The following is a 27957-nucleotide window of genomic DNA, read 5'->3' on the forward strand; positions in this document are numbered from 1 at the left end:
AAACACACACAGGTTGTCAAAGGGATCATATTCACACATATCTGATGTCGGAGTAAGTGTCGCGTGTGTTAGTTAATCCACTCGGTCTCTTAAGAGTGAGGACACAAAAGCAGGGATGGAAAACAGGGCGCAACCCTCAGACAATCACACACACATTTAATATTAGTTTAAATACATAAATATAGAAGTTTTAGCCAGCTGGTATGTCATGTTTGAGCTAAATATAGAGACAGATTTCAGGGACGTGACTTACATTACATGTAAATAATGAGAATAACAACATTTTATTATTTTGTACATAATTCCAGCTGAATAGAACAGCTGATGTTACTGTGGAGGTTGAGTGTAACTGCCCTCTAGTGTTCGTAGTGGAATAGTACAACATTACAGAGAATAGCATGTATACCTACTTGAAAAAGGGATTTTCTCTCAAATTCAGTGAAAGGAGTGGTGGATTATATGCATCTGTCACTTACATAATAAATGACTATGTTCTTATCAATCAAAGATGATAAACCAGTTTGTGTTTGTCTTCCAGCTTTATTGATCACTACAACAACTCAGGGTACAACATTATGTATTTTAAGCTTCAGGTTTTGGACTCGTAGTTAAACAAACATCTGGAATACGTCACCTGAGCCTCTGGGAAGCTGTGATCACTATTTTTCCCTATTGTACGTCATTTTATAGATTTCATTATCAATACATTAATCATAAAACAAAAATAATCATCAAATGAATTGATAATGAGAATGATCATTTGTAGCAGCTCTAAAAAAAAAAAACTACTGTTGAATTAAGTGTACAGTTAACCCTATTACAGAACTGTGAACATTACAGTGAACATGGGAGGCTTGGAGGAAACATAACACGCTTTTTAAAGCACGAAACCATCATAAATACAAAGTGAAATGACAACTGTGCAGATCAGAGTTTCTGTGCCTGTGTGATAAACGGGGAAATCTTTTTGGAGCTCAGCTTCTAAGAACATCTGACGGTCTCTGGGTGTTACAAGCTCTCAATATTGTCCAGGTGGCAAGATGAAAAGAGGCCTGAGCTTCATGGACAGAGATGAATTATACATCACCTGGGGCTAAATATGTCTGCAATTGCTACAAGTCTACAGTGTGTGAGGTGGATTTCAGTACCTGTACGGACCTGTGATTGTATTCTTTGGTTTCTGCCCTAATATCAACCCAAAGTACTCACTGTTAAAGGACAAAGGGGACGGATATAGCACGTAAAGTGTACGAAGGTGAGTGTGACTGTTGAACTAAGACTGAATATAATTTACTACTTCAGACAGAGGTTAGTGAGGGGAGTTAAGGAATAAATATAAGAATATCTTTGAAAGCACAGCAATAACAATATGGCTTGCAAGTCTGTGTTATTTTTGTAAAGCACTTTGCAAGCGTTGATAATTACATCATTATGTTTGAGTGTAAGTGATTTTATGTAATATGTATATGCACAGATCAACATCTGTGTGTAGTTGTCAGAGACTGAGCAGATGTTGTATCGCGGTGGTGAGGTCTCCTCCAGTGCTGATGAGGACCTGAAGGTTTGCCTCTCTGTCTCTGAAGCCCATTGAGCTCAGATGCTCCAGCTCGTCCTGGAACTCAGCCTCGTCAACATGGACCTGAGGAGAGTTATTTAAAGTCTTACTCATTACAATAACATCATCAAACTAAAGAGGTTTTGTGCCTCTTGGAGGGAAAATAAAATTTGATGAAATTCCATGCGTGTCTCAGCTGAATTAATTTTCTTTAAATAAATACAACAAACAGATGAATAGAGTTTCAAAGATGAAAGGACTCTCTGGAGATCACACAGTCTATTTTGTTAGATTGCATCTCGACAAGAAGTGCCAGCTGCACTGGCCTCTATGGGTTAAAATATCCTTGACTGCTTTAAGGTGACATCCCACATCAAACGTCACATCTGGACGTGGCCAGTCAACTTTTGGCCTGAAAATTTTATTTACATTTATTGGTGACATTTCAAATCCAGGAGATGTACAGATCGATTACAGAAGCAGTCACGGTTATAAGGAAACACTGAGATACCCCATGATTGGTGTCAGCTAGCGCCTGTAGCATCTGTTGCACAAACTGCTGCTGCTGCTGCTCTGTCACCGTGGCAACCCGAGGACCATTTCCTGATTGGCTGTTAAGGACAGAGTCAGATGGCAGCTCAGGGGCATCGTTAACACCGGCTCTGCAAGATATGGTGGTAACTCGTCAAATGTTTTTACGGTTTCTTTAATGCACTTTGCATGAAAGTACTGCTTCTACCTAGCAACTCAACCATCTTTTGAGTAATCCTCAGGTTGAGGTGTACTGTGAGTGTTCATTGTGCGTATTTATACTTACGTAGGTATCAGTGCAGGAGCCTCTGCAGCCAGAGTCTGTAGGCCCTGTTGGATTAGTAGCAGAGCCTCCATGGCTTTGGGGTTCAACATGGTTGACAGCAGCTCTGGATTCTGTAGCTACATATTTATCATTAATAACACTCACAACATAAATATCTGTTTTAAGGATATCCATGTAGGAAAAAAGATATTTTTCTAATGTTGGACCAGTCATAACACTGTTGGTTATCTAGTTGCAAGAAGAGAGGTTGTTTAGTAGTGAGGCAAATAAACTCACCTGTTGCAGGAAGAGAGGGATCTGCTGCCGCATCTGCTGCTGCAGCTGTGGATTCCCTGAGAACAAAGGGTGACTCAGCAGCATCTGAAACAGTATGAAAACGAGACGTAGGACACCTGTCAGAGTGTGTAGGATTTATGGGTATGTGTTCACAAGAAGTGGGGAGGGGAGGATTGTAGCCTGGTTCCGCACCTCTGGATTGATTTTCTTTTTATTCAGCAATTCAGATGCTCATAAATAACGGAACCTAAAACATAAATTGCATGAAAATAAGCAATGTGATTACCTGTCATGCATTTCCTGTCATGCATGTTTATGTGTTCGCATGCACCCATAAATTGTGTATGCGTCACCTGTGCAGCCAGGTCAGGGTTCTGGCTGAGGCAGCTGAGGACACTGCTGACGTAGGGCCCCGACAGCAGGCTCTCCATCAGTCCTGGACTGGCTGTGATCCCCTCCACCAGTGACTGCATGCCTGAGGAAAGAGGGAGGAGACCACAGATACAAGATGAAGAAAAGCAGGGAGAAATGTTTATAGTTTAGCCAATTTAAAACAATGACCTGTTTCTTGATTTGTTTAAAATAACTTCAAATACATCACGAAGCTGAGAAAGCAGACCTTTGCCAGATTGGTTTGGTTGCCCCACTACTGCATGGCGCTTGCGTATGGCCATGAGGTTCTACTTTTTCTCTTGGTGTAGTTAAACTGTGTGGATTTGTATTTCCTTGCCTGCAGTACCAGTGCTCTGAGGGTTTGGATCAGCTCTGGGCGTGGCGGTCAGTTCTCTGAGGGGATCTGTGGAGGGACTGGAGACAGGTGGAGTAGCGTCGCTTTCTCCTTCAGTTGGCTGTTGAGTCCCAGGTGATGCAGTCACTACTGGGGCTGCTCCCATCTGGATCTGAGAGGGTAAGGACACCACAAACAACAGATGAAAAACACCTGATTAGTTTGACATCATCTGAACAGACAGTTCGGGAAAACATCATTTTGAAACCTGGACCTGTGATGATTTGAGTCTTTTGGCGGCAGTCTTCTGAAGGCCAGCACAATCACCAGTGATGGTCTCAGGGTTTTCCTGCTCTGGCTGCAAATTGTTTAATGCTCTGTCTTCACTATGCATCACATCCTCTATCATGCAAGGGTTCCTGACGAGCTCCAGCACCTGCAAGATGAGCAAGAGCAGAAGATATTGAACATATGGGTGGGAGAAATTAGTCAAGGAGAAAGCAACTAATTTCAAGTCGCAGTGAAATAGAAAAAGTACCCTTTTTTCTCCTTTTAACTAATTCAAATCACACACCTGTCTTACTTCTAAAATACATAAGCACATAACATATTTTTATACCCACCTCTGTGATGATATCTGTGTTGTTAAGCATATCTCCCACCTCTGGGTTCGTCTGCAGGAGCTGCTGAATCTGAGGACTAGACAGAATGAGCTGTCTAGTTAGTTGAGGGCTGGAGGAGGAGAGGGTGCTCTGCACGAAGGGGCTGCCCACGACATGCCGCATCATCTCCGGGTCAGCCAGCAGTTGTCTGTCCATCTGGTGCTGGAGTGCAGGGAAGAAGCTAGGCACGCTGTTTGTTAGGCCGAGACTATCCAGACACTCCACTATGGAAACAAGATCAGATCAAAAGAACAAGAGTAAGTAGAGGAACTGGAGAGGTGAGTAGGATCTGATCAACCCATAGCGGCAATATAAGTCCCCATAGAGAGGACAGGGAAAAAAGGAGGTGCTCTGAAGTTCTTACCCAGACAAAGGGGGGAGGTGGGAGAGGGTGTGAAGCTTTCAGGGTCAGGATCCAGAACGGCTGTGAGCTCTGACTGGACCATTTCTGGTGCTGGATCACAGGTGGGCGCAGCAGACGGATGCTGAGGCCTGAGAGGGAAGGACTGAATCTGAATCTAGAGCTCCAGGTAATAACCGAGTATGCATCAGTAGGAGGAGGCGTTGGGCTGAAGTCATATTGGATGTTTTTTGTGTGAGTCTGACACTGATACGGCGTATGAATGTATTGATTTCCCCATTATGTAAAATTATGGTTGAATTTCAATGAATTTTTGTGTGTGTGTGCCGTAACAGGACAGTCTACACTTACTAACATGTGCCACTTTTCCATAAAGTTAGGACATGAAGTGAGTGCAGACATTTTTTCCTCAATACAATATAGTGCAGGTCTAAATTTTGCAGAGCTTCATATTCTACCTTAATGTGACATTGCACATGGCTTACTGTATGATTTAGGTGAAAGTGGTGCTGGTTTACAAACTCTCCAGACTCTCAGTGCACAAAATTAACATGTAACGTATTTAAAAAGGAGGATAAACCTTAAAAATCAGTCCACAGGCTGCATGTACATTATTAAAACAAATCCCGACACATAATGAATTGTAATCTCTAGTCTAGTCTCTAGTCTGCCTGCTGTGACCAAAATAAGTAAATTCCATATAGGTGTCTGTGTACCGTTGGATCATGCGGAGGCTGACTGACTCATCCTGGGCTTTAAGGTGACTCAGGAGTTCTGACTCTCTGAGGACCCGGCCCGAGTCCATCAGGACCAGCTGCTCTGCCGGGACCCCCAGGCGCTCTGCTAGACCCCATTTCAGCTGTACACAAATACACACATCACAGCTTCTCAGGCAGAAACACGGCATGAAAATCAATAGACACGTTTGTCAAAAAGACGTAAGACTACAGCTGAAGCCCAAATCAAGTCATTTTACGCATGAAGCACCAGTGAGTGCGTTTGGCCTCCTGACCTGTCTGACGGTGCCGCCTCCTGTGACGGTGAAGTCCTTGCTCTCAGTGAGAGTTTTGACAGCGACGTGGATCATTTCAGTCCGGTCGCGACGATCACCGGGCGCTCTCGTCTCCTCTTTCACCGCGTCTGACATCTCCCGTCCGCACTGACGATGAGGAGGAGGAGCGGACCTGAGGAGGGGCGCGCAGTCACGGTGCGGAGGTGCGCGTCTTGTCCCGATGACTCGGCAGAAAGTTGTGTGGATGAGCGCCAGCTTTGACCCGACTGCGCAGGGTGGTGTAACAAACTCTTTAGTACCTTTAATAATGTACAGTTCCTTACATGGGTGTCTGCGAGTAATCTGCTTAAATTAATTCATGCCGAAGAATTATGAAACCGGAGTCAATTTAAAGATATAGCACATAAAAAAACAGTAATAAGAATCGACTACGCTCTTAAAATTCCCTTTCACATTAAAGACATCTTCTCACAGCGTCAAAAAACATATACAGGCTACTTTAAATGTCTCCAACGTGGTAACACTATGGGTCCAAAAGTACATTTTTATAATCTCTTCTAAAAACTGTATTTCAGCTCAACGCTCTTAGATTAGCATTTAGCGCTTTCGATTTCTGACACTACACAAAAAAAGGACAATTGTTTTTTCACTGAAAAAGTATTTTATTTACTCAACAGTGAGGAAAAAAAAAAGAAGAACAAACCGAACATTTTGGCATTCAACACCCAACAGAAAGATGCCTGTGCCTGCAGGGGGCAGCACCGCGTGCCAACTGCCAGGCCACCATTTTAACACAAGGTTTAAACTTAAATCAGTTTTAAAAGCATCTGCAATTCTTGTTCAGCTGTGTAATACATCCTGCTGCCTCTGGAGTGTATTCTCTCTGTGTGTGTGTGTGTGTGTGTGTGTGTGTGTGTAATTAGGGGGGGCATGCATTATATGCTGACATGGAGTCCAAGCTAAAAAAAAAGAACAAGGTAAGAGAACCCTGATTATGATCAGCAGTGCTTTTCTTAATTTGTTTATTTCATTTGACTTGTAAGGCCAGTTGGGACCTTCATAGATCCATCTCTGGGCCTTTCTTCCCTTTCCTGTTTCCCTGCCAACCAGAAAAGCCAAGAAAGTACACAGTTATTAACTATTAGTAATAAAACACATTTCATAGTTATGGGTCAATAAAAATACATTACAAATGAAATGAGAACTTGTCTCTTGAATGAAGGCTGGGACACGGTCACACACGTGACGTTGGGGGGTTTGAGCGGACGGCACTAGACATAAATGGAGGGCGTCTGTCTGCTCAGGTGCTCTTTGGTTGCACTCGGCCTGACATAGCTTTCGGGGTAAAATCGAATGGATGGCGGTCGATACACAATAGAACCATTTCAAATAGAAAGCATTTGTTTCTGGTCTGTTATTAAATATATTTTCAATAGTTGCAGAATTGGAATTCTCCCCCATAACATTGGCTACTATGACACCCTCCCTGCGAATGGCTCGGTGAATAAATCACGCATCCACATGTCCTGTGAGCCGTTTGGCAGTGCAGACCTGCACACGCGTTGTACCCCAACGATATGACGACGCAGCGCCGTCTCTTCTTTTATGCCTCCTTGGTAACGGTGACTTTACTAATCAGAAGTAAATGATTTGAACTCTCACCTGATGTTTTGGTTGTTCTGACAGCAGACCTTTGACTTTAGACCTTTCTTGTTCAAGGGCACCGTGTAGTGATGCTACCTAAATAAATAAAAAATGAATCAAATTCACATAAAGATACAAACATCTCACACACTCGTGTTCCTCTTCTCATAATCCTTACACCACCATAACACACCTGTAATGACAGTTCTTCTTTTATGTGTAGTAGCTCTTCTACCTGTAGAAGGAGTTCTGCTTTGTCTTTCACTGAAGGAGAGAAACAGCATGAATATATGACGGATCGTTCTGAATCATTGTTGGGAAAGAAAAGAGCCGTTAAATGTAGTTCAACTCACTCTCTCCCTGTTGGAGCATCTTAAGCAGCTGGGAATTTCTTGCTTTCACCTCTTTGTATTTCCCCTGCAGAGTTGAGAAGCAAGAAAAAAAACATTTTTGTGTAACTTTGTGTAACTGTGTTTCCATTAAAAGGGCCGTAAACTAACTAGCAAATGCATTTATATACAGAAAAAGATGGACATATTCTTTTTTTTTTTAACAAATAAAATAATTCTAAGCATTTTTCTGGAAGATCGGGGTGTAATTATAGAATAATGTGGAATCTGCTTATGCCTGCTGACCTCCCACTGTGAAATGTTCTTCTTTAGTTTATCGATTTCCTCGTCTTTCTTCTCCAGATCGTACTTCAGCTGCTCTGCTCGGGGATCCTAACAGGAAGGAAAGGTAGACGAGAACAAGTCACAACGGGAGGAAACACAAACTTCACTTGGTGGATTTATTCGTTTAATAAATCACTTAAAAATGTTGAGACGCAGCCGTGTGGACAGACTTAAAGCTGGGGTAGGCAATGTATTTCTTGGCATTATTGATCAAAAATGCCATAATAAACTTTCAGCGTTTTGTAATTCAAGTGGTACCTCAGGGTGGGCAGTTTTCTGGAAAAGGTAAAAAAAACAACCCTGCTTCTGCAGCTCTCCCCTCTCCGTCTTAAGCCTGTCACCAGACCAGCACGGGCATCCTTAGTATTAAACCGATTGTACGTGAACTGCACACTATTTCCGGTGAAATATTACAGTATGCACACATTACACTACGCTGGCATAAATATCCAACACTACAATGTGGCAGTGACGACAAAATTCATAACTGAAAAGGCGGAAATGCTCTAAAGCTGAGCATTTGTGTGAATACAGGTGTATTCAGACACACGGTCTGAGAAAAAAAGTATGAACCTGGAAAGTGTGAAATGGCAAGGCAAAAAAGTGGACGTTTTTCAAAATAACCCAACAAAATGTAGTATAAAGGACAACAATTCACCGTACAACAAAACTATTCACCCAAATCTCCAATAAGTCGCTGTTCTCTCAAGTTTTATGAATACTAACTAGATACGTGACTGTTGATCAGATCAAGGATGGGAACTTTTACAACATGATAAAAAGTTAATCTGAAGCAAAAAAAAAAAGAAATGACACAACGTCCCCCTGAACCTCTGAGGTAAAGAGAGAATCACCTCGTCACCCTGTAGAATTTTAACCTAAACAAAAATACAAATAAAATTCAACAACACGTGCAAGATTTGTTGATGCTCTGTAGATACCTGAGGCAGAATATGAACAGCTGTCTGTTCATGTGCGTGTGTGTGTGTGTGTGTTTCTGCCCGTCTACTCACCGGTTCGTGTTCCGTCGTGATGGCGACTTCCTGTCCGTGGCTGTTGGTGAACTGCTCACGTCTCTTCTCCTGTTGGACAATCCGAGTGACGTCATCCTCGAGCTTGTTGAAAAAACGCTCCTCCTGCCCGAGTCCCAGCGCTACGTTAGCCACTCTGGCGTCCTGCAAGGGAGCGAGGTCAGTGTACAGTCGGGATATGCCACAAACAATACATTTTAAAAATATATATATATGCAAATTATCAACAGGTAATTTAAATAGTTATTCTATATTCAAATATAATAAATAATGTTCCGCTAAATGTTCTATTGATTTGACAACAGTACAGTTCTCGAGGACTTTGCTCACCTCTTTCTCTTGTTTCTTACTCAAATGTTCTGCGGAGAGACAAAGTGCGTTGACATGAAGATTATTCTGGGAGCCTGTTGAGCTGAAGACAGCAGCACACCGGATCATAGTTTGATGGCTTTAGAAACTGATCGATAGGCTTCTCTCACCTGCACTGCCCTCAGCCTGGAAGTCCTGCAGTGAAACGGTCTTTTTGTCCTTTGCCTGCTGATTCTTCTTTTTGTCCTTCTTCCCTCCGACCTCTTTTCCTCCTCGAGACTTTGGCGAGGATGCGTTTGTGTCTTTGGGCTGAGTGAGAGCACATCGTTTCACTTTAACTTAGAATTAAGGTTCCTAACTTCAACACAACTTGAGTAAGTATTAAAAAACAGATATAAGGGAGACTCTATACTGTACTGTCTTTTCTTATAAAATTGGATTCACCAGAATCCACCAGATTCATCAGATGATGAGTTTACAAGAGTGATGATTTAGAATATTTATAATGACTTCACTCTTATGAGGAACCCTTGCAATGTCATACATAGGGACACTGGCATGAATCAAGAGCCATACAAAACTCTACAAAACACAAAAATAAAGACAGCGTAGTCAAAACCTCTCCGGACTAAGACTCAGCAGAGACAAGTTTATGTCAAGAGTCCAATTTTGCAGATACGTCTGACTACTGTACCCCTTGCCTCAAATTTGCAAATATAAGTGTGTGTGGGAAACTTACCGGTTTGTTTTGTTCAAAATCCATTTGACTTAGAATCAAAGCCTTTTCCAAGTCAGCCTCATAAAGCTCAGAGGTTATCTACAGAGGAAGGAGGGAAACAGGAGACATTGGAGACAAATGGTTGTTACCGTCTGTAAAATCAGACGTCACTGCTCTTTCCTAATGCCGGAATCCAAACAAGACTTGGCGTACCCTTTCCTCTTCCTACAAGTTTGCAGTGACAGGAGAAGAAAGGACGCGACACCTTTAGTAGTAGCATCTAAAACATGTTAATCACTTCTAAGAACACTCTGCTTCTGGCTGATACTGCTGCACACCACCCTAAAACTAGCCCTCTACTGCTGACCTCTGAGCAGCTCTACTAAAACAGCCGGACGTACTGTGGATTATTATTAATGTCAATTATGAAGAGAGCATTATCTGCTGTATGGATCACAAGCTCACACATTTGTTGTCGCTCCTGACCTGCTCATCCCTCTGCTTCCACTGCTGCCACCCCTCTGCAGGCATTTTGTGGTCCCCTGCAGCAGGACTGAGAAGTTCACCGGCTATCCCGGACAGTGTCATGCAGGGAGGCGGCGCAGAAGACTTCTGAGGAATCTTCTTGAAGGCCAGATTGCGTAACTGATGAAAAGCAAGATATGAGATTAATTCAAACACTGTGTCTCGTTATGACCACTATTGCTATAATTGCTCTATTGTTAGCTGTAGAAAGCATCACCATGTGTGTGCATGAGCTAATCGATAACTTATTCCATTTATTAAGTCAAATGAAACAAAAACAATTCACTTCATGTTTTCCCAGACCCAAGAGACCTCTTCAAATACTATTACAATAATATAAAACAAGGAAAAGCAGCAAATCGAAGAAGCAAGAAGACTTCCAAGATTAATCAGTTATCACAATCGTTGCAGGTGTATTTTCTGTGGATCGACTAATTGATTTATTGATCAGTTATCAGTTATTTGTTATAAAATGTGACATATTAATGAAATTGCACCGCCTTGCTGAGGGCCTGGTGTTGTTGGTGATGTGTCTTAAACATTGGTTACACGCTTAACACCTGCTCTAAAACAACCGGAAGCAAAACAAAAACACAATCTGTTTACAGCGGGGCTGAACCATCCTCTGCAGTTTCATTTCAGGTGAAGTGAAACAACAATCGTGTCTGTGACAAAACGGAAGCCATGCATGCTCCCCAATACCACAGATATATGCACGAAGCAGAGGGTCACGAGATGCTCCTGTCGCTCACCTCGTTTGCCTCACTCTGCTGCTGTTCCCTCTTCTTCTTCTTCTTGTCCTTCTTCTTGTCGTTGCACTGAGCCGCTTTGCCCCCGGCTGCTCCTGCCTTCCCTGGTCGAGGCTTCCCGTCCCGTCCGGTTCTGGTGGTGGTCTTCCCCGCGTCGGAGGCGTCGGAGTCCGAATCCGAGTCTATCTGGAGCAGGGCAAAGCGGGAGGCGGTGGTGGGGACGGTGATCATTGTAGACGATGCCATTCTCAAAGAGGAAAAATCACTGAGGGCAAAAGGAGACAAAGAACAATACAGTTAGGATAACTTGGAGCCGGTTGTGAAACGAGTTAGCTTCTAGTTGCGAGCTCTTTTCAAATAAATAAATAAATACATACTATAGATCTGCCACACTCTCTATTCATATCAACAGACTGTACGTAGGTGTATTTAATCCTAACAAGCAGTCGTCGTAATAAATGAAATGAGATGTCAACTGCTCAGTTAGTAGCCGACTGGCTGCTAGCGTTACATAGCAGTAAGTTAACCTAGCTAACTGTGCAGCAGGTCTCGTTAGCTCGAAACAAGTGCAAAAGTAGCGATGCATGACAGTCAAAAACACATTAATGGACTCACAGTAATCTTATGTTTATAGTACACTAGCTGGGTTGTTTTTGAAAAGACAGTAGTCACAAGAAAAGTTGCTAGAGAATACTTTCACCTGTTCGTGAAGGTGTTTTCGGGTACTGTCGGGTTTGCTATCAGTGGTGATTGCCTGAATACAGCAGCCCGGTGGGGCCAAAAAGGATAAACGCGATTGGTGATCGCCCTTTCGCTCGTTGCTCTTTTGCTATCCGATCCCCTTTGTATAACTGTAAACACGTTTAAAATAAAAGTATGACAGATCTAAGCGTTTTTGTCTCGTTAACCCAGTTTAGGCTGCAGCATGTACTGTAATACTTTAGGTGGGATGGGGAATGAGCACACAAAATAGAGGCATGACAGTGAGATATGCATAGAAGTAAGTTTAATACATTTGACTGTAATAAGAGTCACACATGAAAAAATATAATTTACACAGCAAGAATCAACATATAACAAACAGCACAGAGTGCACACAGATATAACAAGTTTGTATACAAAAAAATTGAATTAATCAAAATACACTACCAAGCTTTATATTACTGTTGTAGTGCAGGAAGCATTGCATTTAGTCTAGTGGTCATTTTAAGCGCTAAACAGTGCTGGAAATAAAGGCGAAAGACAAATAACTTCTCCAAGGCACTAGTTGATTACATTTAAAAAAGGTTGATGAACACGTTTTATCTTTTTAACTAGTATTTGTAAAAAAAGAGGAGAATCAATTTAGTGGAAGCACTTGTTGATAACCGTGAGGTGAGCTACTATTTTACGACAACAGAAATAATATTAAAAAGTACTGCTTTTTGAATTAAATAATACAATGTAGAAACAGTCTTAAAACTTAATTTATGTCCTTGTCTAGATCCAATGGAAAATGTAATGTGCTGTGTTGTATTTGGGTGTGGCAAGAGCTTAGAAAATGTCTGTAATCTCAAAATGGTAAGTTTCTCTATTTCCAAGTGCAAAACACGGCCAAGTGATTTATCAAGGCCACTTTGTTGTCATGACAGCGCTGGCCTTTCTTCTCTTATTGAACGGCTAAACTCCTCAACATTCAGCGTTGCCTTTGACCACCAAGGAAGACAGATAAATAGGAGGACAGTGCAATGACAAGAGACTGAACTGGTTCACAGGAATGACATTTCGATATTAACCACATTTTTCGTGGTTTCACTATTTTGTGGTATTACATTGACAGCAGTATAACCATGTTCCACAAAGGACAATTTATAAAGAAAAACTGAGAACAAAACTTGTTTAAGTTAACATAGATGCTTCATTTTCTTTAGCATATTGTGAATATGGACATGCATTACATAAACACCAGTATTTTGATTATATCAAGGCAACAACAAACAGTCCATGGAAACGTTCACAAGGCTTATTCAAGATGAGAAGATGTTTCGTTCATATTCAATGCATTTTTGTGATTGGTTATTGATGACACATATTTTCCTTTGTTTACTAGTACCCAACTGTAATCTGATGCTGCTGCTACCAAATGATTCATAGGTACCATGATAGGTCATCATCTGTCAGTGTTTCTGGGCACTTCTATGGAGTCCTCTAATATTGACTCAGTGCTGGTCTCCACAACAGACTGTCGCCTACTTGTGGCAGAACTACAGACCTGCAGGTCAGCTGGAGAGATCTGTCTCAGCTCTCTGCGACACACACGGACTGGTGTCATCTCTAAACTGTCCCCGGAGTGACCCGCCCTCCTTTCACTCCTCCCCTGGGACTGTGTGTGCGCCTGGTTGTATTCGGGCATTTTTGTAGTTTTTTGTGCTTGGAGGTCAGAAGACCAGGAGGGACAGGAGGTTTGGTGTGCATGTTTCTTCACATGAGAATCGTGCTCAGCGTGCATCTTTCTGTGTGTTGTTGCAATATGTGTCCTTCTCTGTACCTCATCCTTGTGCGTCTGGGGTTCCTTTGTATTTGCGTGTATCTGCACATCGTGGTTTTGTCTGTGCTCCTGTGTGTGTGAGGGCTGATCGACGGGGTAAAGGGAGTCACTGACAATCTCTTTGAGTTTCTTTTTAAGCTGCCGACTGGAGCTTTTATAGAAAAACAGTTCTTTCTCCAGATGCTGCAGTCTGTCTTCGATAGCCTGCTGTGCCTCTCCTGAATCACCCTCTAAACACGCACAAGCACACAGGGAGAGAAAAGTTAATGAAACAACATTGCTCATTCAATTTCTGTTCAAATCTTATGGAGAGGAATAGGACAAATGTTTAAACAGCTTCATCCAGGCTGATCTAATTTCCTCACCTTTAAGTTTCTGCAGCAGTAGCTGGATGTTGTTCTGGTGATCATGGTGCTGCTGGGTGAGCCTGCGGTCTGCATCTAGGGCCAGGCGCTGCATGGCGACCTCCATCTCCCTCAGCGCCACCTCTTGGTCTCCGGCGTGGAGCTTCAGCTCTTCACAACGCAAACGCAAATGGCGCTCCTCCTCACGAAGACAAACAACCTGGGCAGATTGAAAAAGGTGGGAGGGAGCCAGAGAAGAGAGCAGAGAAACACATTATTGCACACACAATCACAAAGATGTTGGCTGTACCTTTGTTTATACTCACACCTGCAGAGAAAAAAATCATGGACAGAGCAAAACAGTTAGGAGGGAGTCAGCTGGAAAGATGATGGACAATGGAGGGAGCATTAAGCAAGGTATAATTTAGTTAGCATTACAGAAACAGTGCAGCCATATTTCTGACTAACATCACCTGGAGATAGAAGCAAGTGAAGGTAAATAACGAAGGAAAAGAAAAGGAGAAACTTAAATCTCTCGCAAATAAAAAGAAAGGTAATAGAAAATGGAGTAAAAGGAAGTAAAGCCAAATTCAGGCAGTGGTAAGGAAACTGGAGTGGAGAGCATGCATTTTATCTTGCCTTGTTGAAATATTTGACGAGCAGCTCCGAAGCCTCAGGTGGTGAGAGCCCCTTCAGCTTCCTGATGACGTCACAGAGTTGGGCGGGTTCAGCGCTTTGTGGCTGCTGCAAAGATGAGTCTGTGATTGACAACTTCTTTTGTTTGTCCTGGATGGAGTGGTTTTTAAACTCCAGAGCTGCGTCCAGAGCTTCAATAGCTTCCTCCAGCTGAAGCAGGGAATGCTCCTCCTATACATGAAGACACACACACACCCCGGTGAAGGAAATAAAAAGAAAAAAAATGCAAACGATGAATAATGAAAGTAAAACGCATCATGAAATAAGGTCCTGTGCAATGCATACATCACGTCTATCATACATGGTTTTCTGACCTCCTCAGTGAGCACTCTGTTGTCCTTCAGCTGGAGGTCCAGAGTGTCCCTCCTCTTTTTAATCGTGTCTCTCTCTTTCTCCAGTTCCTCCATGGTGACTTCTCCAGTCTGCCTCAAACCGCTGCTGCTCTGCAGCTGCTCCTCCAGAGACTCCAACCGCACCGACACACGCAGCAGGTCCCGACTGAGAGCCTGAAAAGCCATTGATAAAAAACTTCCAGATTCCAGCTTCAACAACACGTGTTGCCCAGATCAACAAGTGTCATTGGTAAACAGACTTCACAGTATTTTCTAAATTATACAAAACACAAAAATCCCACAGGGGCACCACCACATGTACAGGCTGACCTGACTGGAGCGGAGCATCTTGATCTCCAGTTTGCTTTTCTGTTGCAGACAGGCCTCTCTGCGCAGGAGCACCTCCTCTCTCCTCCTCAGCTCCTCCTCCAGCTCATGCAGCTCTGCTCTCTTCTGAAACACCCGCTCCTCCTCCTCCTCCAGCCAAACGCAGTCATGCAGCTACGGTGACGACAAGAAGGAGCAAGGCGTATGGGGATCGAAGAGGGGAGCAGAGAGGGGGACGGGGTAAAGGAGGATGACAGAGGAATTAAGATAAGAAGACAATGACAATGAGGTAAAAAAAATAAAATAAAAACGTTTTAAGAATGTATACTGCTTCCATATTTACCTTTTCCTTTAACTCTTCCAGGTGATTGCTTTTGCATACGGTCAAAACTCCTGCCCTTTGCTCCTATAAACAAAAACCCAAATCATTTACTGAATGATTTACCCGTGCTGCGTGTCAACTATTACATCTTTTCAGTCTTGCATTTCCCGATGAGTCTAACTCAACTCAACTGAGATGTTGTGTGTGGGTGACTTGCATACTTCTAGCCAGGTTTAATTTGGACCCGGGTAGACTGAATTGTAGTTTAACATGTTCATCTCTTTTCCCATTTTACTGTCTAGACAACGTAGTGGTTTTTTCTGGGTTCATCAATCAGTACGACTAACCCCGTTCTGGTCCAGCTCTTTGCTGGTGTTGGTCTCTCTCGTCTGCCCGAGGCTGCTTTGAAGCTGTGCTCTCTGCAGTCTCATGTGCTGCAGGCTGCGGTACATCTCCGCTCGGACCTGCTGGCTCTGCATGGAAAGGCTTGCCAACACGCTGGCTTCTCTGCCATCACCACAGTGCCTTCCATGTCTGTCCGCTGCTTGGGTCTCCTTGTCTGTCAGACAAATACACACATTTAGAGATGCTCATATGAAGGTCAAAGGTTTTGAAACTATTATGTTATGATTCACTGGTGTTGAGCTTCAGTACAAAAGCCCAGTTGATCTAAGGTGAAATAAGAAGTAGCATGCACATTGTAAACAGTACAGGATTCTAATCAAGTCACGTGTATGTATTGCTAAAATATCATCAGCATTACAGTTAGTCTTCCTCTGTGTTGCTGTTGTCGTTCCTGAATTTCTCAATTCACAGAGCAGAAGTCTCTGAAAGCTGAACGAAGTTCTAATCAGTACTGCAGGAATGTTTTGACCAACCTTGGCTAACCCAAAGAAATAAGGACAAAATTGCCATTGTGCTTGACTCACTATACCCAGTTGAGAAAAACTACAAACCAACAGACACAGGAATGCAGGAACACACAGTGTGTTTTTCTATAGACCCACCAGTTTTGTCAAGCTCTTTGATGAGCTCCTCTTTCATGCGCATGTTGACGGACAGATCTTGGATCCTTCTCTGAGTAACGCTGGCTCTAAGTCTCACCTTCCTCACATGGCTTTGCCTGGCGTGGTTTTCCTTGGTCCCTGAGAAGAAATAGCAACTGACAATATGAAAAGGAAACAACTTATTTTATATGTAATAACTTCTTCGTAAGTCACAGAAGAGCTCTGAGACAAGAAAGCACGCGTTTATCAAGCCAAAAGGACAAGGAAACAACAGACTGCAAAATAGAGTCAAATACATGTAAATGATACCTGTGGCTCGCTGAGGCTGTTGTGCTGATGGATTTCCATTAGAGGTTTGGTCTAGTCCAGAGTTATTCTCTTTCACGGCGGATTTCTTCTGCCGGCTGGTCCATGTCCGGTTTAAAGAACGCCTGGAGTAACGTCACAACATTTCATTACGCAGATCATTTCAGATCAACTCACTGCTGTAAGAAAAACAGATTGTCTGAATGAAAGTTAAGAGTATTGATGTGTGTGAAATGGAGGTCAAGCACTTTTTGTATTCCTGTGGTGCACGCCGCACCTATGTGACACGTGGAAACGGGTTGGTATTAGAAAAAACAGTTATACATTAACAATGTATGTAAGAGCCTGGCATCAGTAATGGGAACACACAACTCCTTTCATCTTCTTTAAAAGCACTGTGCTCCTTTCTTTATCTCAACAATGCGCCTTGAGGGATGTCACATCTCCTATATGCCCAATGCACTGCATGAAATGGCTATGAGGAACACCAAGACCAGGTCTTATATCAGTTTGATCAACACAAGGGCACAGATATTGGTGTGGTTATTTAGAAACAGTATTTTGCGTCAGCTTGGTGCTGGTTGCACACATTTGAATGAATTAACTGCACTGTCTATGGCGTGTGTAGTGCATTGTACTTAAATGCAGGACTAAAGTTGCAGGCTACAGATGGCCAGAGATGACCAGAATTAAAACAGCGTGTTTGCTGATTCAAATGTTTCTACTAGTTGAAACGTGTACTGTACAAAAAAGGTGACAGTGAAAAGCATCACATGCAGGGTTTGTGTGACTTGTGTGCACCAACTAAAATGACAAGTGTTTTGGTGACCTCTTCTGAACAGGCAGGTGGCTGACCTGTCACAAAATGCAGTCATCCTTCGCACCAAAATTGTATTGTCACTGGAGTGACAATGAAAAGCCCTCCACTGTGCCTCTCTTCCAATTTCGGTGCATAGAGGTCACTGCTCTACAAAGCGAGAGCAGGTGAGGAATAAATGATTCCACACCTATTAGCTGAAATTGTATTTGTTGCGGTGAATCACTGGTGGCTTGACAAAGACAGTAGGCTTGTATTATACAGGCTCTCACCTAAATCCCATTCTTCCCATGAAGAAATCCTCCTGCTCCTCCTTCTCTTGATCCCCATCTTTGCTCTCTGCGTGTTGTTTTATAAATGGACAGTACACCTCATCCTTCTCCTCAATCTCAGCCAGCAGGAGATGACTGCGCATCTTAAAGGCTGCCATCACCCTCTCCAGTGAATAGGCTGGGGGACTGGAGTGAATCTAAAAACACACATGCGTTCGGACAGATAGATGCACAGCCATGAACATGTGAATGTATGTAGCGTCATCGTTTGGTACTCACGTCAATCAAAGTCACAAGCAAATGTCAAGTGCAACCGGGACAACACACAAAGAATTACACAGACACAGAACAAAACAGTGCAGCTACCCACCCTCCTGGGAGGTCCGTGCCCACAGCTGCGTCTGATCAGAGGCACACTGTGGGGTCTCTTGCCTGAGTTCTCAGAAGCCCCGGTTTCCACAGTTGCCCCTGAGGTTGCACCCCTAAAGGTCACAAGGTCGCTGTGAAGACGGTTGATCAGAATCTGCTGGTCCACGAGTTGTTCAGTCTGAAAACATTCACACAGAAATGTGTGCACAGATGTTTTATTTGCAGATACACTACAATGGTGTAGGTGGTAGAGTTCCTCTCCTCACTTGTATACGAGTACGTTCCTTTTCCTCCCCCAAGGCCTGAAGATGGGTTTTTCTCTCTTGAAGAAGTTTCTCTACTTCTTTTTGAACCTGTCTCAGCTCTGCATCTTTCTGCTCCAATAGATGTTCCTCTACGGCGAGGTCTTCCTGAGAGACAGAGACAGAGAGAGTGTTTTTAAAGTCCAAAGTTCAAAGGCCCTCTTTTTTATGTTTTTAAAGTCAAAATAGCTTAATTGTCCGTGTAACTAAAACTTTTGATTGTATGGTCTCCTCTTAGGCAATTAAGGACATGTCATATTGTAATAAAAGGAAAAGAAAAAACACAGGCGTAACTAATAACATTAGGATGGCTTGATTCCATACAGGTGTGCCAGCATGCAGGTCCCTGACTACACTGGCAAACCTTAATGAATGTAGCCTTTATTAATGTTTTGTGACCTTTGTGATCCCCTTCTTATCATTACCTTGCATTTGCTGAGTTCCTCTCTGAGCTTTAATATGGTGACGTGGTGGGGTTGATCTCCACCCCCCTCTGAACAGTCCTTCTCATCAGCTTGATGCGAGTGATTGACAGCCGTCAGTCTGTCCTGCCAATCCTGCAGCCGCTGTCTGAAAGAATGACTTGAAGTGGGGTTAGGGACATCTGCCAGCAGGGCAGCAGCTTCCTGTGCCAGGAGACGGTACTGTGACGGTTCCTCTTGGTTCACCTTCTTATCTGGACCAGACATCCTCATCTGACTGGGCTGTTTGATGCTGTCCCCTTCTCCATCTCTTCCAACTGTCCTCTCCCTTTCCATCTCTCTCTCCTTCTCTTTCAGTAGCTCTCTCAGTGTCTGTACTTCATACTCAAGCTCGCCCAGGCGAGCCTCACCAGGGTCCCAGGTTGTGGGACATGTTTTAACCTCTGTATGAGTGGATATAGCTCCAGGGCGGTTACGAATGTGACGGGCCTGGGACGCGAACTGCAGGACACTCAGAGTCTCAGCTACACTGTGGTGAGAGGGGCTTACACATGCCACCATCAGCGTATGGGCGGTGCCTCCCAATGAATCACGGAGGAGACGGGTGATCTTGGCATCACGGTACGGTATGTGTGCACTGTGGCGGTTTCGACCAGGGTCAGAGAGGGCGCGGATGACGTTGCCCAGTGCGAGCAGGCCCGTGTTGATAAGAACAGACTCCTTGAGACGTGTTCCAGTGTTTCCCGTTTTTCCAGCACGCTCCGAGCCTGCTAGGTCAACCAAACAGAGTTTGGAAGAGCGGACGGATTGTAAGGAGGAGTTGTGGCTGTGGTAACACTGGATAAGCTGAAGGGTGAGGATGGCGTGAGAGCGACTGGAGTGCTCGTTCATCCCTGTGGTGCCAGTGTGACGCAGCGCATTGCCTGTCTCCAGAACACGTAGTAGCGCCTCTGCTGAGGTGACAACCATCTCTTTGGCTCCCACCACCACTGAAAACACAAACAAAACCACACAATGGTATTTTCTAGTGAAGCTCTTTAACCTTACTTTCCCCAGTGGGCAGTAATCCAATGTACAAACTGACTAGGTCCAAACAAGTGGCAAACTTGGCCTTCTGTGATGCCTGAAAGTCTCATGTCCTTTGTTTAAGGACATGAGACATCCCTCATATGTGAAACATTTAGAAACAAAAAATAATACTTTGTCACATTTGCTTGCCAAGCACAAATACTTTTTTAGTTACCTGTGTTTCCCCTCTCATCCTCTCTGATATGAAGCTCTTTATGAATGGTGTGCAGCTCCAGCAGGTCTCGTAGTTCCTCCCTGTACAGCTCCATGTATGACACCCGCACTGTGGCTTCCACACCATCACCGCTCTTCCTCTTCTCCCCCAGCAACAAGAACAAATCCTCGGCCACACAGTCAATAATTCCTCCCTCTTCATCTGAGGTTTTGGAAGGAACAAAAACATTAACAAAATGTTGCAAAGACCATGAAGTGAAACATTAGACTACAAAGATCCGCTAAAACAAACAGTAAAGATGAGCTGACATGCCATTTTCTCTCATCCTAAACAGACAGGCTATAACACATTCTACCCCCACAATAAACACACTTCCAAGTGAAAAAATGCAGCTCCCATCTGTCATTTCCCCAAACAGTCTAAGTAATGAGTGCATCTCTGTTCTCTTAAAACCAGCCTCTGGATCTTTCTAATCTTGAGATGCAAACTACCACCTGTGCTCTTTAAACAACGTACCCAGGTTCCCCCCTCCGAGTGTGTGTGTCTTCCCCGACCCCGTTTGTCCATAACAGAAGACGGTGGCATTGTAGCCGTCGACCAGGGACTCCACCAGGGGCTGGACGCAGGACTCGTACACCTCATCCTGGCTGGCTGTCGGTCCAAACGCGTGGTCGAAGGAGAAGAGTCGGTCGGAGCCGAGCATCACCTGTGCGGAGCCCGGCACCACCCGCACACACACCTGGTGGTTGTGGAGGACTTCTTTGGGAAGCAGGGGACGGACGCGGAGCGCCACACGGACACAGACCTCGCTCATGACGGCGAAGTGTAAAACAAATAAACTGGTGGGATACCAGTGATGGTGAGCCAATGAGCTAACGCTACATTTTAACGAAACAAACCGTCAAATATTGTGCGTGTTGTGCGTGTCACTGCGGTCCTCACGCCGCGTGTTGTTAACTTTGTCCCATCTCCCGTTTGTTGTCGCTCCTCGGTTGCCCAGGAAACCGCCTCAGCGGCGCAGCAGCAGTCGAGGAAAGGAGCCTGAGACGCGTTCAAGAGTCCTCATGTTAGGGAACGAGTGATCCGGAGAAGAAACAGCGCCCCGTCCGACGTTATGTACACAAAACAAACTAAACTGTTCACCAGAAAGTATAAAAGAAAAATAGATACAAAATGTCATTATAAAATACAATGTAGAAAAATATAAATATTATTATATATTTTATAATGATAATGTACTTGACATTGAACATTTTGGTGCTGCCATATGTTTATTTTTCTAATTTAAAGATATTTTTCCAAGGGAAATGTATCATCTGTACAGAGCCTAATACAAATGTAACAACTTAATGCTTTATCCACATACTTTTGTTACAGCGTGGGAAAGTACAGTCACTAACACTGATTCCACAGGTGTTGTATATTATATGTAGATTTATTGGAGGCTGATTGATTTGATTCCTCCACATAATTTGAGTTTTGGAATATTAATTTATCAATCCATTCCAGCTGCTTTTATCTTACATAAATACTGTTTTTTCCATGCTTAACATTGAGCTTATCTTCTTAACAGCTTTAAGGTAAGCAGTCACTGATGTCAAATATATTCCACAGAAATTCATTGCAACATTCCTTTAAAAGAAGTAACTTACAAAATGTATAGAACGTATTTTATTTTCACTGTTTGCCGAGTGTCAGTTCACAAGGTTAAGCTGCTGCAGATACACCAATGTGTCCATCATTGTATACTCACATACAGTATATGATCACTTGCTCTTCATTAAAGCGAGACGTTTGATAGAAAATGTTCCACATCAACAACAGTAAACATTTGAATTGACTGCCAATGGACAACGGTGTTACTACCCACTTAAACAAACAGGCTACATTAAAGCTTAACACCTGTTTCTGTTACAGCTGGAGAGAAGCCCATTTGTACATATATCTGGCACAGAGACACGATTGGCTTTATCCCAGGGAAAGGCGACGATGCCAAGGCTGCACGCCTACTGTATGTAATGGTGCCAGCCAGCTCGTCAGTAGTAAATACAACGTGTGTGGTGTATTGGAATGTGGGCCATCTCTTTGTGGTGCTGCTTGGCATAAGGCCACAGGTAGAAGTCAATGACTGCGGAGTTGATGTCGCAGGTCCGTCCGTCCCTCTCGTGCACCAGCTTGCAAAGGCGGTCTTTGATCAGCTCCACAGACCAAATCGAACAACCTCGGATCTCGACCTCTCTCCTGTCCCCTGAACTCAGCAGCTCACCTGGTAGAAACGGGAGACAAACGCATAACACACAGAGAGATTATTACTGTTTCTAAAGGATTCATTTCCTTATGACCAGAGAGACACATGTGCACATACACTCCTGTCTCACCGTTGTTCAGCGCCTTCATCAGTGCGTCAGAGTATCGTAGTGCTCCGAGGTAGACGAGAGCCTGAGGGACCCTGTAGTCTGCAAACATGGTGAGCCAGTCCATGTCAATAATGTCACCCTCCCCTCTGGCCTCCATGACGCCCCAGAAATCTGCCACCAGGATCTGGGCTCGCTTGTAGAACGAGATTCTCTTCCCCTGAAACAAACAGTGGGGCAGCTCGACACTCGCTGCTAGATACTTGAAGTGCTACTCGATCTACTGCTTTTCATTAAAAATCATGGCGCCAACGCACGAGCACAGAGTATAATTTGCTCCCCGGCTGTCTGTTGAATATAATTATTGTCACACTGTCTGTGGCCAGGAGATGGAACTCTCACATCAGAATTCATCTTAAGTTCTTCAAACGCACACATTTATCTTTGATCACGTACACTTCCTTTATGCTTTCGAGATGTTTTTAAACATTTTGTATATTCCTGAAATACTATGAATTCAAATTGTCTCCACAGTTGTGCAGTACACTCATTGTGCAGGCAATGAATTTGAGAGAAAAACTCTGTAAAATTAAAAAGATAAAACACCTCTGGGTTATTCTTCTCCAAATGGTGTGGAAGTTACATTTAGATGTGTTTATAAATAGACACCTACCAGAATTCCTAATTATTTTAGTACCTGATATTTAGTAAATGTTTTAATCATTGTCATGTCTTGTGTGTGACTTGGACTGGTAGTGAAAATATAAAAATGTCATGGATGTTTTATGGGGAAATTATTCTGGCAAACATGAACTTATCCAAAAATTCCCAAACTTGAAATATTCCATAACTGTATCCCCCTAAGCCCTCTCCAACTCTGACCTCGTACGTAGCGTCGTCCCTGTAGGAAGGGATCTTCTCCACGACGAGTTCCACCATTTTACGAGCGCCGTTCCCGGCCTGGCTGATAAAACTCCGGAAGCTTCCGCCATGTTCCTGCAGCACGCGGCCGCCTTCAGTGAGCACCTTGTTAGAAAGATTCATTATGTTCAAATTTAACTATTACGACGACGAGGAGGTTAAGAGCAGCATACCTTCAATTACCACCTATTATTAAGGGAACATAGTTCAGCTAATAATGTAACACCGATACCCACATTAATTATATGAGCCTGAAAATCAGTATTTCTTGGTTAATAAGACAAAACAAATTTGAGACGGAGTAGATTTATCTAATAAAATCTAATCTGTCAAGGATCATGGTATGTAAGGTTGGAGTTTCATGTATTAAATAACACGTGCGACTCCACACACACATATGCATATATGTAATGCACTATGTAAGGATATAATAATACGCTGTGTACCTTCTTTGTTCAGTCTATTGACCAGAAAGATGAGATGATACATCCTGCTTTTTTCTCACCACATCTGTTTGTCTTTGTCTTTCAATTGAAAAGCCCTGCTTTCGCTTTGTGCTACATAAGTGGGTTTTCATTGGCTCATGCAGAAGTCAGCTTTGCATTCAGGAGTGTCAAATACTACGCTTAGTAAAAACACAAGGCACGAATGTATTAATAGTGATACCGATATAAAATCATGGAAGCAGCTTGTGGATTTTGATGATTGGTATATCTCTAGTGCCAGGGGATGTGGGACAGAACCTGGTGGCGCTCCTGAAGCATGGGCATAGGTGTTTCATTGTCTGACCGAAGGACGTGTCCCAACTCCTCCACACTCATCTGAGAGAAGTACTTCGGATCAGTGATGGGTAAACCTGTGGACAGTGGTGGAAGACGTGTTCAGATCCTCCACTTAAGTAAAACTATCACAAAATACTCGTAAAAGTCCTGAATTCAAAAAATGCACAGAAGTATTATCAGCTAAATGTACTGAAGGCATCAAAAGTGAAAGAACCTGACTAATTGTGCCAAACGGCTGTATTGTATTACAATAATATATTCTATTATTCAGTTTTTATCATTAACTAATAAATGGAAGAGCATTTTGATGTTGTAGTTTGTCAATGTGGAGCCAATTTTGGATATGGTATATACCACTGGGTGGATTATAGTGCTTCATCATATCTTATAAGCATATATGTATTTTTATTGTAAAGTGACCAGTACCTCCAGCGGTCATACCTCTCAATCTGTCTCAATTGTGACCTTGAGTAAATTAACTTAGTTATTTTCCACCACTGCCTGAGGAGGGGAGGTTGATGGATTTTTATTTTATTTATCTTTATCTGGACAAGAACTACTGGAGAGAGAGAGAGAGAGAGAGAGAAGACACTCGAGCTACTGAGGTATGAAGTTATGGCATTCTATAATTACAGGAATATAACTCCACAGAAGCCAATTCTCGCTCGAGGCTCAAAAGACATAATTTGTTCTGATCTCATGCTGTCAACCCTCGAGATTCACACTCTGGAGCAGAGCTACCTGAGCTTTTCTGAGACAATCTCTTGTAATTATAAAGGCCACAGCGACCACACATTGAGAGCACCATTCCACATGAGACATAATTGATTCATATCCGGAGTCATTCACGGCAATTATGAACGATGCACAGGCGCTTGCAGAGCTACAAGCAATTTCCCAGCAGTCCAAGTTGAAGTAAAGGGCACATACACAATAATTAGTAATAGCGGTGCACAACAAAGGTCCACAGCAAATAGGAACAAAAAGAGACATCAAAAAGGGGCTCGATTATACATCTTTCTCTCCAGAGACGAAGCTTCTAACCAAGAGGATAAATAGTTCTGACATTCTATCACCCAGATTGTTACTTAATACAATCTGGTTTATTTCCTGTGAAAGTTTGATGAATCCTGCTAAAATGTTGCCCACCAAAGGTAAGTAACAGCTGTGATGCATCACCTCAAAATTGCACCTGAGAAAGGAGGGCGGGTTTTGTGCAAGCTGAATCAATGTACTATTAAAAAGCACAATGTGTTATTTTTAACCGTATAAAATGTTGTTGTAAGAGCCCTTTAACAAAGTAAGCAAAACAACTAGATTCATCTTTTGTTGGTGCTCTCACCTTCCTCCATGGCCCTGGTGATGGCAGCACACAGGGTCATGTAGCCCGTGTACGTGGTCCCTTCATAGGTCACCTCACACTGTTGAGTCTCTTCCTCGGGCCAAAAGGAGAAGTTCATGGTGTCTACCACAAACACCCAGTTCAAGGCCTGCGACGTTGAAAAACACAAATTATCAAGAGAGCAGGAAAACAAAACCCGAGGCTTCAACCGGAATGCATAAACTGTGCAGTGAGCAAGGAGGCAGTCACTGCACTAAAAACTAAACAGGTAAAAGAACGGATAACAGACTGTTTAAAAAAGGTGAATTCACTTCGAAGCCTTCATTTAGTGGGGATACATTTTCAAGTCTTTCACCAGGGGATGTACACTTGTGGACACAGGTGATGCTAAAGGTACAAACATTCAATTCACCAGTGGTTGTCTTGAATTATTATTTTACTGTTCAGCAAAAATGAACCTCTAAGACATCTATGACATTATTTTTCCAGAATTGTGCTTTTCCTCCATTCATGGCCAGTTTTCATTAATCAAGAATTTAGGGTAACCTGGTCTCTTTTAATTCATTGCTGTTGCAATGTGCACTACGTGATTCACTTCTCATGTACTCTAATATTCTATTTCTCTGGGTGGTCCTGGCTGTTGACGGACTCCCCTGGTCAGAGGTGGGTGCTGGAGCCAACGGATTCGCCTTCTTCCAGCCGCTGGCGGTCAGATCGTCACTGTGTCGGAGGTTGTAGAGCATCTCTGCCACCTTCAGCACGCCTTCCTCTTCGACGAACACGTCCCGACTCCGCTCCGCTATGAACTGCCCAGACTCACGTGGGAACAGAAGTGGCTCCATGATGGACACTGTGCTACTGTATGGAAAGGAAACACACCCGACGGGTCACATGTAAATGTAGAATACATTCACCGGCAGTCCCTACATGAATCAAAGGAGACAATGTAAATAAGTACATGTTTCCTTCTGCTGCTGTACATCAATAGAAGTGTTAGATAGGCCTATTTATTTGCACTTAATTTGCTTTTGTGATTTTCAGCTCCTTCATACTCCAAAGACATTGGAGTTGAGTAAGCAAGTTATTTTGTTTGAGGAGTCTTGGTTATAATCAGACATTACAGTCTTCGTGAGCAGCCTCTATGAGCATTGGTGGGTGCGGAGGGAGATGTGAATGCCAGTGCCCTTTTCATACTGAAACACCAATATGCTCCATACATCTCTGGGGAAGTTCCATTTGGAAGATAATCTCCCTGCTTTATTAGATCATTCATAATGAAAATACATCATCAAGAGAGGAGGGATGAATCGAAGCAGGAACATGTCTTTTTAAAAAGAGAAAATCTGTGCTGTTTTGCAAACTCCCGTTACAGTGTTTTTAGGGTAGGACTTCACTCTCATCTCATGCAGGCGCGGTGCACAAAACATAAAAGCCCTGCACACAGGACCCCCTCTGACCAATCCCATTATTAAAACCAAAAGAACTAAATTAGATCCTTCTTAGAGAACCTCTGAAAGCTGCCTGGATCTACTCCATCTATCCGAGGTGTTCAATGGCTGTGTGTTAATGATGTGCTCCCTATCAGACTGGTACGACACTGTGACGCCAAAACAGAGCGACCCCCTGGAGGAAATTCATTTTCACTCTTCTTTCTGTGCTGAGACAAATTATTTTTAAAAAGTCGTTTTTAATGGAAAGAGCAGTATTGTGCGCGAGTTGATAAAATATGCCCAGGTAACCTACATCACGTGATCACGTTTCACTGAAAACTGGGCGAGCAAAGTGCATGTAGTAACTGACTGTGGAGTAATCCAGGTTTTTCACCACTAATACGGACATTACACAGCTTTCACACAGTGGATTGTTTTCCGATACAAACTTCCTATTCAGCGGCAATGTTCGCTTTATTTTCCATTCATAAATGGACGTTTGACTAAACTTACCGATGAATGCAGGGGAAGTAACGCTGTCGCCTACAGCAAGCGCGTGATCCTTCGTGTTTCCACTACCTGGTTTCCAGCTGTTGACCAATCAGAGCCTCCGTTGTGAGCTCGTCGCCGGCCGATAAACCAATCATAAGAAGCCAGGAGAGGAACCCGGAAAACGTGATGTCCATGTTATGGGCATGGAACCTTTAACACGGTATGGGTTCCTTGGTTATGAATACGCAAAACAACGTGTAAATATATATTTTAAGAAACCGTTTTATAGA

At 43.2% G+C, this 27957-nt stretch overlaps 4 protein-coding genes and 1 long non-coding RNA gene across 12 annotated transcripts; 1 reads left to right on the top strand and 4 right to left on the bottom strand.

Annotated features, from left to right (window-relative positions):
• Window positions 1–520: 520 nt before the first annotated feature.
• Window positions 521–5648, bottom strand: LOC142957397 (ubiquilin-1-like). 6 transcript variants are annotated; one of them, XM_076099200.1, is made up of 11 exons: window positions 5411–5642; window positions 5115–5257; window positions 4402–4529; window positions 3999–4261; window positions 3650–3811; window positions 3379–3547; window positions 3002–3123; window positions 2649–2732; window positions 2373–2488; window positions 2067–2166; window positions 521–1639 (listed from the first exon to the last, which is right to left on the bottom strand). In XM_076099200.1, the coding sequence occupies exons 1-11, from the start codon at window positions 5543–5545 to the stop codon at window positions 1496–1498; spliced, it is 1566 nt and encodes a 521-aa protein (XP_075955315.1). In that variant the 5' UTR covers window positions 5546–5642; the 3' UTR covers window positions 521–1495. The 6 variants fall into 6 exon arrangements, with proteins under 6 accessions (XP_075955315.1, XP_075955314.1, XP_075955320.1 ...); XM_076099199.1 differs by having other exon boundaries at window positions 2067–2217; window positions 3388–3547; window positions 5411–5640; XM_076099205.1 differs by having other exon boundaries at window positions 2067–2217; window positions 5411–5628.
• On the top strand, window positions 5411–24709 carry LOC142957403 (uncharacterized). 2 transcript variants are annotated; one of them, XR_012956132.1, is made up of 5 exons: window positions 5411–5613; window positions 6088–14894; window positions 15026–15209; window positions 15338–21205; window positions 21347–24709. It is a non-coding gene; the product is annotated as an uncharacterized LOC142957403 (long non-coding RNA). The 2 variants fall into 2 exon arrangements; XR_012956131.1 differs by having other exon boundaries at window positions 6088–15209.
• gkap1 (G kinase anchoring protein 1) lies at window positions 6049–11853 on the bottom strand. Of its 2 annotated transcripts, none has more exons than XM_076099211.1 (12): window positions 11761–11853; window positions 11064–11325; window positions 10273–10431; window positions 9808–9885; window positions 9239–9377; window positions 9090–9118; window positions 8742–8903; window positions 7690–7776; window positions 7408–7471; window positions 7248–7318; window positions 7073–7150; window positions 6049–6509 (listed from the first exon to the last, which is right to left on the bottom strand). In XM_076099211.1, the coding sequence occupies exons 2-12, from the start codon at window positions 11304–11306 to the stop codon at window positions 6468–6470; spliced, it is 1152 nt and encodes a 383-aa protein (XP_075955326.1). In that variant the 5' UTR covers window positions 11307–11325; window positions 11761–11853; the 3' UTR covers window positions 6049–6467. The 2 variants fall into 2 exon arrangements, with proteins under 2 accessions (XP_075955326.1, XP_075955325.1); XM_076099210.1 differs by having other exon boundaries at window positions 10252–10431.
• On the bottom strand, window positions 12814–21160 carry LOC142957400 (kinesin-like protein KIF27). Its single transcript, XM_076099212.1, has 15 exons — window positions 20863–21160; window positions 20347–20547; window positions 19107–20092; window positions 18646–18789; window positions 18381–18557; window positions 18011–18207; window positions 16925–17046; window positions 16616–16753; window positions 15956–16167; window positions 15630–15692; window positions 15290–15460; window positions 14942–15133; window positions 14571–14798; window positions 13953–14151; window positions 12814–13817 (listed from the first exon to the last, which is right to left on the bottom strand). Exons 1-15 carry the CDS (start codon window positions 21158–21160, stop codon window positions 13210–13212), a joined length of 3936 nt encoding a protein of 1311 aa, XP_075955327.1. The 3' UTR covers window positions 12814–13209.
• On the bottom strand, window positions 22006–27736 carry qng1 (Q-nucleotide N-glycosylase 1). The gene is made up of 7 exons (XM_076099213.1): window positions 27689–27736; window positions 26402–26603; window positions 25746–25896; window positions 24365–24477; window positions 23583–23726; window positions 22725–22920; window positions 22006–22612 (listed from the first exon to the last, which is right to left on the bottom strand). The coding sequence occupies exons 2-7, from the start codon at window positions 26585–26587 to the stop codon at window positions 22383–22385; spliced, it is 1020 nt and encodes a 339-aa protein (XP_075955328.1). The 5' UTR covers window positions 26588–26603; window positions 27689–27736; the 3' UTR covers window positions 22006–22382.
• Window positions 27737–27957: the final 221 nt, after the last annotated feature.

Source organism: Anarhichas minor, unplaced genomic scaffold, assembly GCF_050575085.1.
Source record: "Anarhichas minor isolate MPS153535 unplaced genomic scaffold, ASM5057508v1 ptg000025l, whole genome shotgun sequence".
In the NCBI taxonomy this organism is placed as follows: Eukaryota; Metazoa; Chordata; class Actinopteri; order Perciformes; family Anarhichadidae; genus Anarhichas; species Anarhichas minor.

Coding starts and splice junctions, on each gene's coding strand:
- LOC142957397 (XM_076099205.1), bottom strand. CDS start 5,545: ATGTCAGACGCGGTGAAAGAGGAGACGAGAGCGCCCGGTGATCGTCGC. Junction 2,733..3,001: donor ACCCTGACCTGGCTGCACAG/GTGACGCATACA, acceptor ATACTGTTTCAG/ATGCTGCTGAGTCACCCTTT. Junction 2,218..2,372: donor GCTCCTGCACTGATACCTAC/GTAAGTATAAAT, acceptor CATATCTTGCAG/AGCCGGTGTTAACGATGCCC.
- gkap1 (XM_076099210.1), bottom strand. CDS start 11,306: ATGGCATCGTCTACAATGATCACCGTCCCCACCACCGCCTCCCGCTTT. Junction 9,378..9,807: donor ATTTTGAACAAAACAAACCG/GTAAGTTTCCCA, acceptor GCTCTCACTCAG/CCCAAAGACACAAACGCATC. Junction 7,777..8,741: donor TCACGACGGAACACGAACCG/GTGAGTAGACGG, acceptor CCTTCCTGTTAG/GATCCCCGAGCAGAGCAGCT.
- LOC142957400 (XM_076099212.1), bottom strand. CDS start 21,160: ATGAGCGAGGTCTGTGTCCGTGTGGCGCTCCGCGTCCGTCCCCTGCTT. Junction 20,548..20,862: donor ACTCGGAGGGGGGAACCTGG/GTACGTTGTTTA, acceptor CCAAAACCTCAG/ATGAAGAGGGAGGAATTATT. Junction 15,693..15,955: donor AAGAGCTGGACCAGAACGGG/GTTAGTCGTACT, acceptor TTTTGTTTATAG/GAGCAAAGGGCAGGAGTTTT.
- qng1 (XM_076099213.1), bottom strand. CDS start 26,587: ATGGAGCCACTTCTGTTCCCACGTGAGTCTGGGCAGTTCATAGCGGAG. Junction 25,897..26,401: donor CTCCAGCACCCACCTCTGAC/CAGGGGAGTCCG, acceptor TTTTCAACGTCG/CAGGCCTTGAACTGGGTGTT. Junction 24,478..25,745: donor CACCAGGGCCATGGAGGAAG/GTGAGAGCACCA, acceptor CACTGTCCACAG/GTTTACCCATCACTGATCCG.